At 38.2% G+C, this 15,434-nt stretch overlaps 1 protein-coding gene across 1 annotated transcript in view; it reads right to left on the bottom strand.

The window, feature by feature from the left end:
* Positions 1-1,463: 1,463 nt before the first annotated feature.
* Positions 1,464-15,434, bottom strand: part of kcp (kielin cysteine rich BMP regulator) — a 34,480-nt gene continuing 20,509 nt past the window's right edge. Inside the window, exons 25-46 of the mRNA XM_033967484.2 lie at positions 15,322-15,404; positions 15,159-15,249; positions 14,548-14,630; positions 14,306-14,479; positions 13,551-13,730; positions 11,731-11,992; positions 10,818-10,900; positions 10,642-10,735; positions 9,124-9,297; positions 7,413-7,495; positions 7,226-7,346; positions 7,057-7,139; positions 5,925-6,024; positions 5,758-5,846; positions 4,463-4,565; positions 4,244-4,386; positions 3,994-4,166; positions 3,494-3,605; positions 3,304-3,405; positions 3,065-3,229; positions 2,210-2,510; positions 1,464-1,748 (exon numbers count right to left, since the gene is read on the bottom strand). Coding sequence (XP_033823375.1) covers positions 1,504-1,748; positions 2,210-2,510; positions 3,065-3,229; positions 3,304-3,405; positions 3,494-3,605; positions 3,994-4,166; positions 4,244-4,386; positions 4,463-4,565; positions 5,758-5,846; positions 5,925-6,024; positions 7,057-7,139; positions 7,226-7,346; positions 7,413-7,495; positions 9,124-9,297; positions 10,642-10,735; positions 10,818-10,900; positions 11,731-11,992; positions 13,551-13,730; positions 14,306-14,479; positions 14,548-14,630; positions 15,159-15,249; positions 15,322-15,404 — 3,044 coding nt within the window. The 3' untranslated portion in view covers positions 1,464-1,503. The remainder of the gene's footprint in view (positions 1,749-2,209; positions 2,511-3,064; positions 3,230-3,303; positions 3,406-3,493; positions 3,606-3,993; positions 4,167-4,243; positions 4,387-4,462; positions 4,566-5,757; positions 5,847-5,924; positions 6,025-7,056; positions 7,140-7,225; positions 7,347-7,412; positions 7,496-9,123; positions 9,298-10,641; positions 10,736-10,817; positions 10,901-11,730; positions 11,993-13,550; positions 13,731-14,305; positions 14,480-14,547; positions 14,631-15,158; positions 15,250-15,321; positions 15,405-15,434) is intronic.

Here is a 15,434-nt window from a genome sequence, read left to right on the forward strand (position 1 = left end):
TGTTTTCACTACAGCGTAATCATGAAATATATATGCGGTCACTATGGCAACGGCAAGCATGCAGGGTGACTGCTGGATAAGATTACTGGGCTACAAAAGTGACAGTGGATCAGTGAAATGTAAGACACGCCAGGCGACAAGTTACACCAGTGATGAGAGGGCTGAGTCATTAGTGAAAGTTATACAACCATTTTACACCGATTTGGAGTTTAATTTAAAGTTGCATTATGTAACGTTCTTTGTTGAATGGACCGCCACCTGCTTGTCTCCATGGGGATGTTATTGCTTTGCTTCATATAATCATAGAGGTACTTGCTGTACAAAACTGTTTTTTTTTTAATTATTAAATTAAATTAAATTAAGATGCACAGTGTTTTTTAAGTTTATTTTCAATATTTGTCTTAATTTTTGAGTGCTTATGTCTATTATCTTGCCGTTTTTGAACTATACCTTGCAACACGGGAATTTCCCCATTGTGGGAGAAATAAAAATTAGATAGTCAAGAAGATGGTGGACCCTAATGAGAAAAGTTACATAGTGAAGCTTTAATAATAGAACAACAACAGTCTAAGAGGAATCCTGTTGAAAGTCTTTAATTTATATAAAATACTGAGAGAAATACCTGAGATTAATAGCATAATGTAGACACAATTAACAGATGGTGCTGTACCAGAGTCTTAACAGTGAAACACATTTTGCATTGACCTTGGCTTCATGTAAGAGATAGTTTTAGAGCTCAATAATTATACAGATGAGACAATCCTGTATAATTCCCATGCAGTATTTGATGAGATGTGACTGGCTGAGAGCTGAACATTCACAATGCCCTGAAGAAGAAAGTGAGCGGTTGGTATTGTGTCTCTCACTAACTGTCCATAGTACAAAATTCTTAAAGTCCATAGTTTCTGGGATAAGCAATACCCAAATGTGATCCATCCTAGTGATACAATGTAAATTCTTAATTTAGCTTCAAGAACAACATATACACTGGAAAACAAAACTATCAAAAATGTCAACAACATAGAATACAATCTTGACTTGGAATACAATCTTGACTTGCTGTTAGGGCTGCAAGATTAATCGTAATCAAATTGAAATCGCAATTTCACAAGGCTGCGACAAGTACCATAATTTCCTCCACAAACAAAAAAAAAAATCTTGTTTTATTGTGCATAAAAACAGCCAAAATGTTTGTTTAGACCTTCACAAACATGTTCTAAAATGTGATTCCTGTATTAGTGTATTAGCTTGTCAGTCTATATTTCAGTCACATAAATCACAAATCTAATAGCAAACACAATGCTAGTCAGAAAAATTGCAATTCGATATTTTCCCCAAATCATTCAGACCTACTTACTGTTATATAAATAGCCCCCATTAATCAATGGGTTACAGAATAATGAAAATATGGGACTGTTTCCAGCAATTAACAATCTAAAATATATATATATTGAATGGGACTCAAAATGTTGTGTACCAGAGAAAGCTGAAACCTATGAAAAGTCAGTTCCCTGAAGTCAGTGTCTGCTTATTGTCCTTCTCATGGATGATCTTGGGACACTTGTCTGGCTGTATGCAGTAGTTGTTGTGCAGGACCAGCCCAGCGGGACACTGGCACCCGGGGACACAGGGTTTGAAGCAGTGGTTCTCTATCACCCCCAGTGGCACATCTTTGTTAAAGCAGGTGACTGGACACAGAGGGCCGCACTCATCGAACACGAAGCCCCTCTCCATAGGACAGCCCACAGCTGCAGCATAAAACAACAGACAACTATAAGTATATGTATTTTATCTATAAGGCAAGTCCTACATCCAGTAGGGCTAGTCCTATTCTAAAGTTACTAACCAATGAGTGTTTTCACTAAACAAAACTTCTTGTGGTTATCAGTGCATGTTTTGATAAATTACTAAACAAAATAATAGTGTAGGCTTAAAAAAACCTACAAAAAAACAACCTTATGTCAATAAAAAGGCCAGTGGAAGTTGTGTTACAGCTCTTATAAAATACATTTAGTCCAGATGAATTCTCAGCCAACTGTATTTAAATACAAACACAAAAGTTGATGCGAATGTTATAGTGACAATAAAAGAAAGTATTACCACTACTAGCTAAACAATATAGATACTTCATTAGCTAAACAGTGCATCCACAATACCATAGAGGGACTGACATAAGTTAGATGGATAAAATATAATAATCAGCACTGACCACAGAGTGAGGGGCTCCTCCACTGCAGCACCACCCCGGCCTCTCTGCACTGGCTGGCATAGGCCTCCAGAGTGTCGCATAGGCACTCGTCAGCATTGGCCCCACAGGCACACAGGTCATATACACAGGCCCCATACCAGGGCTCCGGAGGTACCACACGGTGACACGCCTTAAACACAGACGACTTCAACACCTTACAGCGTGTGTTAGCCGACTTCTTAGCCTGGAAACCTGCGTCTTTACACGGGTCCACATCCTCCCCTGGTCTGCACGACGCCCGGGCATGGACACCTTTAGTCACCTGACAAACAACAAGTCAGAAACAACACAAGTGATGTGAGGTCCTGTATTACGCAAAATTGACTCTTGTGAGTCAGTAATGTTCGCACGTTACCTACTTAAAAATATACCCAGAATTGTGTTTTGTTTCATTCAGACATATTTCAGTAATCCTTTATTATTAGTCTGTCTATATCTTCAAAGCTAAAAATACTCCACCTTGTAATGTCATGAAGCGGTAGTTTTCAAGTTAAGTACTACTACTACCTTTTACCTTTTGTTTAGTAGAGATTGGCATTTCCAGAGCTGACGTCATCCAAATGATTCTAGTGAAGGTGCATGGAGTTTAAAAATACAGTGGAGCACTTCCTCAATTACCACATGACATCACAATGTTTCAGAGAAGAACTAAATATGCAGGGTTAGTGTATTAAACATGTGAATGAAACCAAACACAGCTCTAGGTATGTTTTTGATGAGGAAACATCATAGCATATTTCAGATAATCACCTAATATGGGTTCTTTAAATTAAAGATTACAATGTTTGTTTGTTTTTTTATAATAATAGAACCTACTCTCCAGCTGTTTCCAAATTCGGACTCTGACGGGCTTATCTTCCCACTGGGCATCTTCAGGTCGTCTTGATAATAATTATTAAAGTTTCCACAAAGACCACACGTCCGGCTCTTGTATGTCCCTGGGACACTCACTTCCAAATGTGAGCGCCCACTCCACAGCACCTGCACAGTCACAAACATCCAGTTCAAAGCAGTACAATTCATCCAGTGGTTTGTAGTTAACACCAAAAGTGCACCTTTAGACCAATGTTTGTATTTAGTAAGATGGTGTTGGTTTGGCGTTCTATGTAGATGTAAGGCTCAAGAAGAAATGGAAGACTGATGGGCTCATCATTCACCTGCACAGCAAAGATCAATTAATGCAATTTAAAAATTGTGGATATACATTTTATAATACAGTTTTTGGTCCAGTATAATGACACTGACTTTGACAGCCCAGTCCTGCAGCAGCTGTACTGACACGTTCCCGATGAACACAGTCACCTCTTTGGTCCAGGACACGCCCTTACGCCCACGGTCATCATTTGTGGCATGGATACTGCAGCAGCATAGAGTTATAACGGCATAAAAAGATGTTGCAAAAATCAACATCTAGATTTGTCAAAATCACTTGTATCAAGCTTGTCAAAACTACTCAAAGAAAAATTGGATTCATCCAACTAGTTTATTTTAGTTATTGGTAAGTTTTATTCTATCATCAGGTACATTTGTTGGTATATTTTTTTTCTTTTTCAAGTCAACTTTTCTGCCAATGGACTCAATAAGTTGACATATGCTCAGTTCATTGTAACATTATTAGATATTAAACTTTGGATATTTTTTTTTTATGTTACTTTTAAACCATCGTGTCTAGAATCTGTCCACTGTGTATTTTTGAACTTTCAATTTTTTTTAATCTAAACCACTTTCATTTTCCATTCACTCACCTAAAGTCTCCCCCCTCACAGTCCTGTGCCAGTACATATGTGCATGCTCCCTGGAAGTGCAGCATGCGCCCATCAAAGGTACGGTAGTGTGGGTCTCCGAAGGCAATGCATGTGGCCGGTCTAGGAATGCAGTGAGGACAGCACAGTCCAGGCACCACCACGGGCATCTCGTCCTGAGCACAGTCACACATTCTTATCTGACACACACTATAAAGTATAGAGGGTTTGTAATGGGATGCCTGGTACTAACGGTGGCACAGGTGAGGGGAGGGCAGCGCTCCGTGTGGCAGTGAACCTCTCCAAACACACAGGTACAGATGGTGCACTCATCCACGGGCCAGCGCTCGCTCCACTGGTACTCCTCCCCCTGGTACACACATGGTACTGCAGAGACTAAAAGAACCAACCACAAGATCATAACTAGTAGTTACATTAGATGTACTGGTCAGCTGGTGTGTGCTGGTTTTACCTTGACAGACATGACAGCATTTTCCTGGAATCTTGACTGGTTTTTGACCTCCCGGGCAAATGACCGATACACACTCTTCAATGCTGCATTCTATAAAACCCAACTATGAAAAAAAGAAAACAAAATGCTTTGTTTGTATTTATAATTTTATATAATTCATAACAAGACACACTGAATTATATTTGAATGCTTAAAGATATAATTTACACACAAAAAAATCTAATTGGGAATTAGTTTTCCTCATATGAACAATTTTTGTAATGGGAAATGCATAAGGATCCTGATCAGATGTACACAACCAGATGATTTAAAGTGAGACGAAACACATAAACTCCGCCCACAACCAGATATTAAACAGAGTTGCTAAACTGGGCAGTACCTGGAGGACTAAAGGGGAGAGTGAGGAGAGGCATAATTTGGAGATATAAGGAACAGTGAGACTGGTCTAACAGGTATCCACACTTCGAACTCCGCCCCTGCCGCCAGGTGTTTATAAAAGAAACACCTGATTGTAATCAGTAGTCCTGCTCAACTACAGGAAATTGCAGTGCCCACTGGAGGCAGCACAAACATAGATGTACAGTAGGCGTTTTTGACGGGCAAACTGACCAAGTTTGCACTAAGTACCAAAAAATGACTTGGAACAGTACACATTGCTATTCAAACAACATATATGATTCTGGTTGATTAACTGTCAAACTCCAAGTGGATATCACACCAATGGAGAGAGAGAGAGAGTATATGATGTTAAGGTTTTACCAGACGACTTTTAAACGTGTCCAATGTCAGGCTTAAAACTACACCACTTGGTAGTTGATTCTGGGACAGTGCATGGACAGTTTAGTAGCAGAAGAAAAAGTGGATTTAGTGTTAAGTTCCACTTTAAGTTAAACCTTTGTTATACCTTGTTCTATACTTTTGTTATACCATCTATCTCTGTGTAGATGTAATAATAATAAATAATAAAATAATAAAACAACATACAAAATGTGTTTGAATACATAAAAAGTGCCCATAATTAGAGCTTTTGTTTACTGACAGCCCTCTTCTCTTGATAGGAATTGTTGGGTTTCAAATGAGATAACATTCTATAGGCCAATTTTATTTAACACAGATTAAAATCTGATTTTCTGTGAGTTCCTGGCTTTGGTCACTAAAAGAAATGATCACCTTTTGGATATGTCATGGCAAAGTACAATGTAATCTATATGGAAAACATGCTCTTGCCCCCATCTGGTAGTAGAGCAACATCGCCTTGCAAAATCTGAAAACCATCAATAATCTTCAAACCTCACATTACAGGTGCAGGTTACACAGTCGTCATCACTGTCAGTCCAGCTGCTGCCGTTGGTCACTCGTTTGTCCTGGCCTTCGATCACACAGTCTGTACAGAACACAACACACTGCTTTAATACACACACTAACTATAGACATGACAAGGCTCTATGCGTCATACTTCTACCTTTACACACAGGGCAGCAGGAGTCTGGGGGAGTGACCTGCTCAGAGGGAGGGCAGGTGAGAGAGGGGCAGAACTGGTGTAAGCACGTCCATGTTAGGTCCTACAAGACAATCATTAACTATGAGTGGGATGTAATCAGAAAATTATTGTGGGGAGTTTCTATTTTTAACTATTAGAAGTAGAGGTGGGTAGTACTCAGTTACATTTACTTGAGTGACTTTTCAAAAAATTGGTAGAATTTGGAGAATTTTCTAGCTGCATACTTTTACTCCTTCTTAAACAATATTTTATTGAGGTTACAGTACTCTTAATTAAAGTCTACAAGTGACTAAAGCTTTATGTTGACAATTTAACCCTCTGGTGCATAGCGGTCACTGCAGTGGACAGCTACTAAAACATAACTTTCTCTTTAATGCATTGGTTTATGTGGTGGAGCTGCACATCAGCCTCTAGAGTGCTCTCTGCTGCCATACTCATTCAGTGGTCAGTTGGTGTAACTGCAAGTAAATTTCCTCTGGTTTTCTTATTCAGGCCTAAACATTGCGCCTGAACAGTGTTGAAATTTCCCGCAAAAAATGTTGAAATGTTTTTCAAAGCATAAAAAGAAACGTGTTTGTATATTTACAATAGAACACAAGTTAATTCATTTTTACAGGCAGTTCACAATGTTGTTTCATGTCCTGAGAAGAATAAAAACACTTCAGAAAAAAATCTTGACCATGTCCTGAGAAGAATAAAAACACTTCAGAAAAAAATCTTGACCAAGGCTTTAATTCATGCATCAGAGGGTTAAAATGATTTCAACATTAGCGATTCTTGCAGCATTCCTTCAGATATGATTTAGTTTGTCTCATTTTTGTGTGTGTCCTTTGTAAATACCAGATTTTGTCCTTCCAATTACATTAAATTTAAATTATAAATCAGATGTTACATCCTGACAGTTACTCTAAGTTACTCTTACTTGAGTAGTACTTTTCTCAAATACTTTACTCTTACTTGAGTAATTTCTTGGATGAATACTTCTGCTTCTACTTCCACTTGAGTAATATTATTTTAAAGTAATATTTCTCTTACTTGAGTACAATTTTTGGCTGCTGTACCTACCTCTGATTACAAGTCACTGTTTTGTTACCTGGCACTGGCAGGTAAAGCAGGGGTCATCTGTGGCCAAAACTTCATTCCCAATCAGAGCCGAAGTACAGTTACTAAGAGGCTCTGTAGTGTTAATATAAAAAGACAATTCATTTTGTGTAACATGAATCGTAAAAAAAAAACAAAAACAGATAAAGAGTGGTTCTGACGTGCACAGACGGGGCAGCAGGAGTCTGGACCAGAGAAGAGGATGTTGGTCTTGGGACAGTCCACCAGGCTGGGACACTGCTTTCTGTAACACCGCAAATGTTGTTCTCCATCCGGCATCACCTAGAGAGCAGAGTGTGAAGAATAGTTGTATTTTGACACGTGTTCTGTGTTATAAATGTGTTCTACCTCACAACTGCAGATCTGACAGGGGTCGTCTGCCGGGTGGAAGCTCTCCCCAGGACCATAGACTTTTCCCTCAAATATACAGTCTGCAAATAAGCAATGGGGGTTTATTCATGAGGGCGAGTGTCAAAGGGCCACAGGAGATTGCAGTTTTCCAGAAAGATCTGTCTTTTTCACCATTCCATCTTGTGTCCATTTAACTTAAGAAGAAAGTAGATGAAAATAAGAAGTGATACATTATTTTGTTAAATGCCCACCTGGCGCAAAATCAATGCCACCTGATGTCATAGGATCTGCCCTTCATCTCTCCAGAAACTTCTCTTGTGTTTGTAGTTAAACATCTTCGTCTGATCATTTCAGTGCATTATTACAAAGCATATTTTGCTAATAGCCATGTCAATAATGAATAGACTTTTAGATTTTTGTATCTACTTTGTTTTCCACAATTAACACTAATAAATTAATACAGCTCTATTTTAAAAAAACATATTTGATTAAATAAAGATTAACACTGTTTTACTAAAGATAACTTTTAACAATATTATAGGATTTTCTGGAACTTAGCTGTGCTGCAGTGTGCGAGTAACCAATTAAGGGAGATGCTCTATAAAAGGAGCCAACCTTAGTCTGCTCAACGAGGGTGCTGTGAGTACAGGCTGTTACAGCCATGCTGATTTTAAATTTTACTGTTATTTTTGTAAATATTTGTCGGTGTTGCAAAAAAAACACACTTGGGTCTGCACTACACAAATCGTCTCAGCTCTGCTCTGTTCCTTATCAAAACCACTAAGGTTGCTATCTGGGCGATTACAAAGCCCCTTCAGATCCATTGTCCTTTCCTTTTTCCTTTGTTCCTGTAAGTTAGTTTTGTGCCTTTTTGATACATTTATTGGAATAAAGAATTTATGTTAGCCATCAAATCAAATCATACAACCATCGATTCACTAAGGGCAATAAACCATTTTGCACTGAGCTCTGGATTTCAACTTTGTGAATTCATGGGATTCTGCTAACACCAGTATTTAGAACATTTTAGAAGCTAGAAGCTCCAACATGACAGTTTTGTGGGTTTTTTTTGTTTGTCTTGTTTATTTTTTTGCTAAAAACTAATGTATAATATAATCATATATAATTATTCTTTTTAGCTAGAAAACAAAATATATAAAAGGATAATACATTAAATGGGACTTGTAAAATTTTTTGTACAGTATACTTTAACTTGCAAATTGATCTTTAAAGGCCCCATATTATGCTATTTTCTGTTCAATGTTGTAATGTATGCTCATCAAAAATGAGTTGTGTTTTGTTTTATTCACACATTTAACACACAAACCCTGAGTTCTTCTCTCAAATTGAAAACACTGTTCCACCTTGTGATGTTATGTGGAAATACAGGAAGTGCTCCACTAAAAGGTAGCTGTTAACTTGAAAACTACAGCTTCATGACGTCACAAGGTGGAACTGAGCATTTTAAGATGGGAAGATAACGCAGGATTACTCAAACATATGTGAATGAAACAAAACTCAACTCCAGGTATGTTTTTAAGAACGTAACTGCATTATATGGCTTAAACCTCACAGAAGTCAATGTTGTGTAATATAGGACGTTTAAAGTACAAGAAAATTCAATGCAGATGCAAAGTGCATAAAACCAAGGTGAACCATTTTAATAGCAAGCTAATATGATTTGAATAGAAAGTAAATGAGCAGTTACCTGCGCAGACAGGGCAGCACTCTCCAGGCATACTGATGAAGTTATTACAGGGGGAGATGCAGCGGACCTCAGAGCAGGTGGTGACCCCATCCACACACATGCAGGTCACACAAGGAGAAGAGTCTGCAAACCAGCTGCTGCCCTCACTGTGCTCCTCGCCTTCGTACATACAGCCTAACAGCAACATTTTTCAATGGGACTTTAATCATGCAAAACCTTGATTGTTGCTCAGCTTTTCAAAATGTTCTTTAGGTTGATGTGAAACTAAACACTAAATCAAATTCTACTAAACTCTGTACATGTATTAATAGGATTATCAATTGTTCTTAGTCTCTTAGTCCTTTTTTTTGGCTATTTTAGTGGAAACTACATCAATTTGCAGCTTTCTGGTCAAAAGTGTTTTAATGTGTGTTCTGCCCATTGTGCCGATTTCAAATACTACATGACATCACACAATAGCCAGGTGTTTCTGATAGCAAACAGCTGGCTGCAGGCGCAACGTATGAAGTGTGGATATCTGTTAGACAAAACACACAGTTCCCCACACCTCCAGACCTCACCCTTCCTAATTAGATCAAAAACCAATAGATTGTCTAAATTTTGGTCAATTTCGATGATAAAACAAGGAGATTTTAATCGACAGTTCTACAGTCAATCCTGTGGCAGTAGAGTGAGTGGTGCTGAAGAGGAATGGTCGCTCTCTTGTTTAAGTGATCGCTCTGAGTGTGTGGTGCCGTCTGCCCCCACTCCCCTTCCTTTTCTTTGAGCCAGCGTCAGCTCGTCACCTTTTCTCCTCTCTTTCTCTCTTCTGGTGCTTCTTCTTTATAATCCAAGTACCACCGTTAATGGGTGAAACTTAAGACCATATTTAGCGCATGGATATTGCACGTTTCTGGTAGTGCATGTGCATGTGCATGCCTTTAGGTTTTATATATTGTCCAAACTAATTCCAAATTTTAAACGTGGATTCCTCTGGATTATTGGTCCTATCAACATGAAATAAAAACTGTAATGATCTTGACACCTGCCCTTTATGTTTTCAATGAGAAGGAAGAAGATTTAATCTAAAATCAAGATCAATCAATATGAAGAAAAAAAATTTATAATTTTTTTCCCATTTCGCCCGGGCCCTATCCCTCACGCTCTTCTTTCGTCCTTCAGGTACTGCCAAGTTTAGCGGCTCTATTTAAAATGAGGTTTAGGTGTTTAGTTCCACTTTAAAATATACTGTGTAAGTAAAAAGTAGCATTTTGTTTAAATTTGTATTTGTCAAAATCTCAAATGAAGAACAGGGCTGATACAACAACTACTGCTTGTGTGGCTGAATACTATAGAATTTGTACTGAAAAATCATTACATTTCCATGATGACAAAGCAAAATGACCCTAAAACTATGGTTAAATCTGTTCCCAATGTCAAATATAAACTCTGAATCCATTCGCTCTTGTTATGACATCACAGAACACAATATTGTAAACATGGCCTACTTGTTCATAACAGTTTTGTTTTTCTGTTTACCTCTGCAGCGGGGGCAGCAGGATCCCGGGTCGGTCACCTGGTGCACACAGGGCAGTTTAGGACACTCAGGAGACATACAGTGAACCTGACCTGCCTGCAGATACAACACAGACATCACATGAGGACAGAAGAAAAGGGACTACATGTTTGAGGTATTAATGTTATTTTATTCATACTGTGCAGCTGCAGCTGGAGCAGGGGTTTGAGCGGGGAGTCCATGTCTGTCCTTCTCTGTACTTCTGCTGCTCTGATACACAAACTAACAGTAAAATATAAAAGAAATTAAAGATGTAAAAAGACTATTGCTTAAAAGTACAGTGCATGATAGAAGGCTAAATTATTACAGTTTAAGGTTATACGATGTAAAATGTCAATCATCCTTTATGAGCTTTTAACTGTGATATAACGGTGCTGTAATTCAGTTGATTCATGCATGTTTGAGTGATCCCGTATTGTTATGCATTTGAGGCTTGAATGCCAAAAAATTCCAGTTTTCACCTACCCCTTCTTGGAATTATTTTAAAAATTAAAACTCTGGGTCATACATGTAGGGTAACAAAAAAAAAAAAAAAACGTTTCCACAATATAAGCTAGTACATGAAAATCTTCTGCTTGTGCTGCGATGAAGAGAGTCTATTAGTTCTAAAGTTTTGAACAGGAAGTCAATAGACCTGTTTTTGTTTTTATTATTTAGCTATTTTATATCAACACTGATAATTACAAAGAACATGTGTATGGAAGATCATTTGTAAAAATTCAAAGTGAGAAACTCAATGTCATTCAAAATTCTAAATCTGATTAAATACTTGATTGAATTGTTTTTATTAAGAATTTCAGTTGATAAAATTTTAAGTATATGTTTTCAATGTGTTTAAAATTTCTAAATAAAAAATTAAAGTGAGAAATTCGTTGCATTTAAAATTCAAAATGATAAAACAAATAATCTCCCAGATACTATACTAAAGTAACAAGTGCCCGAGAAAGCTTAATATATCTGCTTTATTCACATTTAGTAGTGTGGTTTGTGTGGATTTTATTGTTTATTGGACTGACCTAATAAAATGTGTGGAAAGTAACACTATAACATACCTGGGCATGCTGGGCAGCACTGTCCCGGTTTAGTGACTGGTTTGGAGCAGGCTGGTTTGGGACAGAGAAGGGGCATACAGGTAACGGAGCCCCTGACACAGGTGCAGCGCTGACAGGGCTCAGAGGGGGTGAAGGTGCTCCCGTGAGGATGGACTCCTCCCTCATACAGGCAAGACTCACATACAGGGCAGCAGCTGTCCGAGGGCACAGGGTGGGAGCACTGGACAGGGCATGGCCTCTTCTCACAGCTCACCACCTCATTCTGAAAGGGAGCAAGCAATAAAGTGCACATGGATGTTAGCTAACCAGAAAAATTCTGGTATATTTGGATATAGTCCAACAGCTCACTTTGGATAGGTATGCCATGTTTAATGTAATTGTTAGATCCCCATACATAAAGCCAAATCTAAATAATTTCATTTGATAATCACTGGCCTTTTCTCTTTTCGCTTAACTAATTAAAGTGGAACCAAACACTAAATCTAAATCTACAGAGACCAGAAGTTTACATACACTATATAAAAACACACATACACTTTCTTCTTCTTGTTTTAGGTCAATTAGGATTACCAAAATTATTTCTATTTGTGAAATGCCAGAATAATCAGAGAAGGATTTGTTTAGACAATTCTTTTATGACTTTCTTCAATGCCTTCATACATTTCATTGGTATTTGGTACCATTGCCTTTAAACTGTATAACTGGGTCAAATGTTTTGGATATCCTTCCACAAGGTTCTCATAATAGTTGGTAGGAATTTTAGCCCATTCTTCCAGGGAGACCTGGTGTAACTGAGCAAGTTTACATGTATCTTAGCTGATTTCTTTTGACTTTCCTATGATGTTACACAAAGAAGCAGTGTGTTTCAGGTGTGTCTTCAAATACAACCACAGGTGTGTCTCTAATGAACTCAAATGTTGTCAAGAAACCTATAAGAAGCTTCCAAAGACATGGCATCATCTGGGTTTCCCCAAATTGTTTAAAGGCATAGTGTATGTAAACTTCTGATTTTGAAAAAAGTAATAAAAAAAAGTATCTTTAAAAATCCTTCTCTCATTATTCTGCCATTTAGTAAATAAAAATGATTTTAGTAATCCTAATTGACCTAAAACAGGAAAAGTTTAGTCTGATTTAATGTGAGACAGTGAGAACAAAAAAATGTATGTGTTTTTTATATATAGTATATATAAACTTGTATGTATATAGTGTTTGAATTTGGCAACTTTAGTGCAACTAGGTACATTTGCAGCTTTCTGGTTCAAAACTGCTGCTTTTCACTGGCCTCTTCAGTTTCCAGTATTTGGTGACATCACAAAAGATTTTGATTACAGCCAAATGTTTCTCGTTACAAAGACCTGGCTGCATGGGCGAAGTTTGAAGTGTGGATACCTGTAAGTCCAATCACATCGTTTCTTATACCCCCAGACCCACCCCTCTCTTCTTTAGTCCTCCAGGTACTGCCCAGTTTAGCAGCTCTGTTTGAAATGTTGTTGTGGATGGAGTTTAGGTGTTTAGTCCAACTTTAAACTATGAGTAAAATCAATAGGAGCTTCTATAATTCCAAATACAGTTGAAATACCATGCCAAGCACTGCTTAGTAATAGTAGACAATGTTACAAAATAATGTACAAAATTGTATGTTTCCAAAAAAAAACAGGATTTTTGGAAACATAAAATCTAATTCTGAAAAAAAAAATCAGGTCCTGAAGACATCCAAGTTACAAGAAATTAGGGCTGCACATTATGTAAATGTTCAAATTCACAATAATATATGTAGAAGTGTTGTGTACTAATGAGCCACAGTAGTGAGTGTAGCTGACCAGACAAGAGCAGATGGAGCAGGGGTCAGAGGAGGGGCTGAACTGGGAGCCGTGGAGGTATTCTCTGGCCTCATGCACACAGTCTCCTGTACAGATGGAACAGCACTCTCCTGGAGGGGTCACTGGACGCCTGCAGCTCACAGTGGGACAGGGCACATGGGCACAGGCCACTGCACCAATCTAGGAAGAGAATAATATTAATCAGTTGTAATAAGTTATGAAACGGAGCACACATCCTGAACCTAATTCTTGTCATTAGGTGTTCTTAGTGTTCTGATATAGACAAACATTAATTTGATACAAAATTGTAGGAGAATTTTTTACTACAATACACTACACTACAAAGTCAATAAACCATTAATAATTGGGGATGACAAGCATTTGGTGTGTTATAAAAAGACACATTTTTCAGTAAAAAAAAAAAAAAAATCATAAAATTTTGAATATTTTGTTGCACAAGATGGCCATAAACATGAAACTGGGTGAAGAGTGGAGAGAGACATTCAGGTAACTGTGCTGCTGTCTAGACCACTTTGTTATCAAGTCTCACTTTAACTACAGGTAGAGAATTGACTTCTTATTTGTTCCCTTGAAACTAAGTAATTTTTTTTCTTTTTAGTAAGATTAACATTTAGATTTATTTTTAATTTTTGCACAGGACAGATATAAACATGAAAGTGGGTGAAGAGCAGGGCGAGTTTACTATGCTGCAGCCTAAATCAATCTCACTTTAACTACAGGTAAAATTAAGATACCAGACAGGAGCAGAGCTGGCAGTGGTCAGTGGGATGTGGAAAGCGCTCTCCACTGTAACAGTCACGTCCATAGTAGTTACAGCCCTCACACTCCCCACAGCCACAGGAGTCCAGAGCAGGGTGAGGGCAGGACACAGCAGGGCACCTCCTCTCAGCGCACACTACCTCCCCTCTCTGGAAAACATAACATAAAATATAATGTGAGCTGAAAGTGTTAACAAAAAACAGGCAGTACTCCTCACCCTGCATGTGCACTCCTGGCAGCCTCCATTTACTGGGGTCACAGTCTGGCCATCAACATAGGACACCCCATGGTACAGGCACCCTTGGAAACAGAACACATGCAATAGTTTATTTAGCTATGCATACATTATTATTATTATTATTGTCTTGGAATAGCTAATTTGACACTGAAATGAAGTTAGAAAGTGATTAAAGAATCCACCAAGTTTCCATGTTAAGCTTTGGATTAAAATCTGTTTTTGTTTTGATGGATGTTTAAACTGCTGCATGCTATGATCCAAGTAGACAACCTGGCTGTAAGAACCTGCATTTTTCTGTTTTTGAGTTTTTTTTCACAGTGCCCACTACTTACAGGTGCACTATGTAACTTTTCTGATGGAGAGTATCCTTCAACCTTTTTTCATGGAGGTGTTATTGCTTTGCATGGAACATATCACAGTATGGCATTAAACAAACAGGTTACACTACTAGGCCAGGCTACATGTCAAAACTGCGGAGAGCCTGCTTACAGTAAGAATACCTGTTTTACAAGGTTTTTCAGTAAATGTTACACATTGCACCTTTAAAATACAGAGTCTAAGGGGAAGACTCATAATTGGTTGCACGTTACCATCACACACAGGGCATCCACATGGGTCAGGAGCAGGATGAGGGCAGTATGCAGGAGGACAAGCTTTCCTTTCACATCGCACTGACCCACTCTGTAAGAAGCATGATAAAGATTTTTACATAGACTCTTACAATACAGAATAATTGCGGTGTGTGGCTTATACCTGACAGGTGCACTGGGAGCAGGGGTTCTCTTTATCTGGAATGGTCTGACCGTTACTCAGCACAGCACCATTATAGGAGCAACCTAAAAAGGATGAATTCTTTGTAAACTGTA

Source organism: Periophthalmus magnuspinnatus, chromosome 6, assembly GCF_009829125.3.
Source record: "Periophthalmus magnuspinnatus isolate fPerMag1 chromosome 6, fPerMag1.2.pri, whole genome shotgun sequence".
In the NCBI taxonomy this organism is placed as follows: domain Eukaryota; kingdom Metazoa; phylum Chordata; class Actinopteri; order Gobiiformes; family Gobiidae; genus Periophthalmus; species Periophthalmus magnuspinnatus.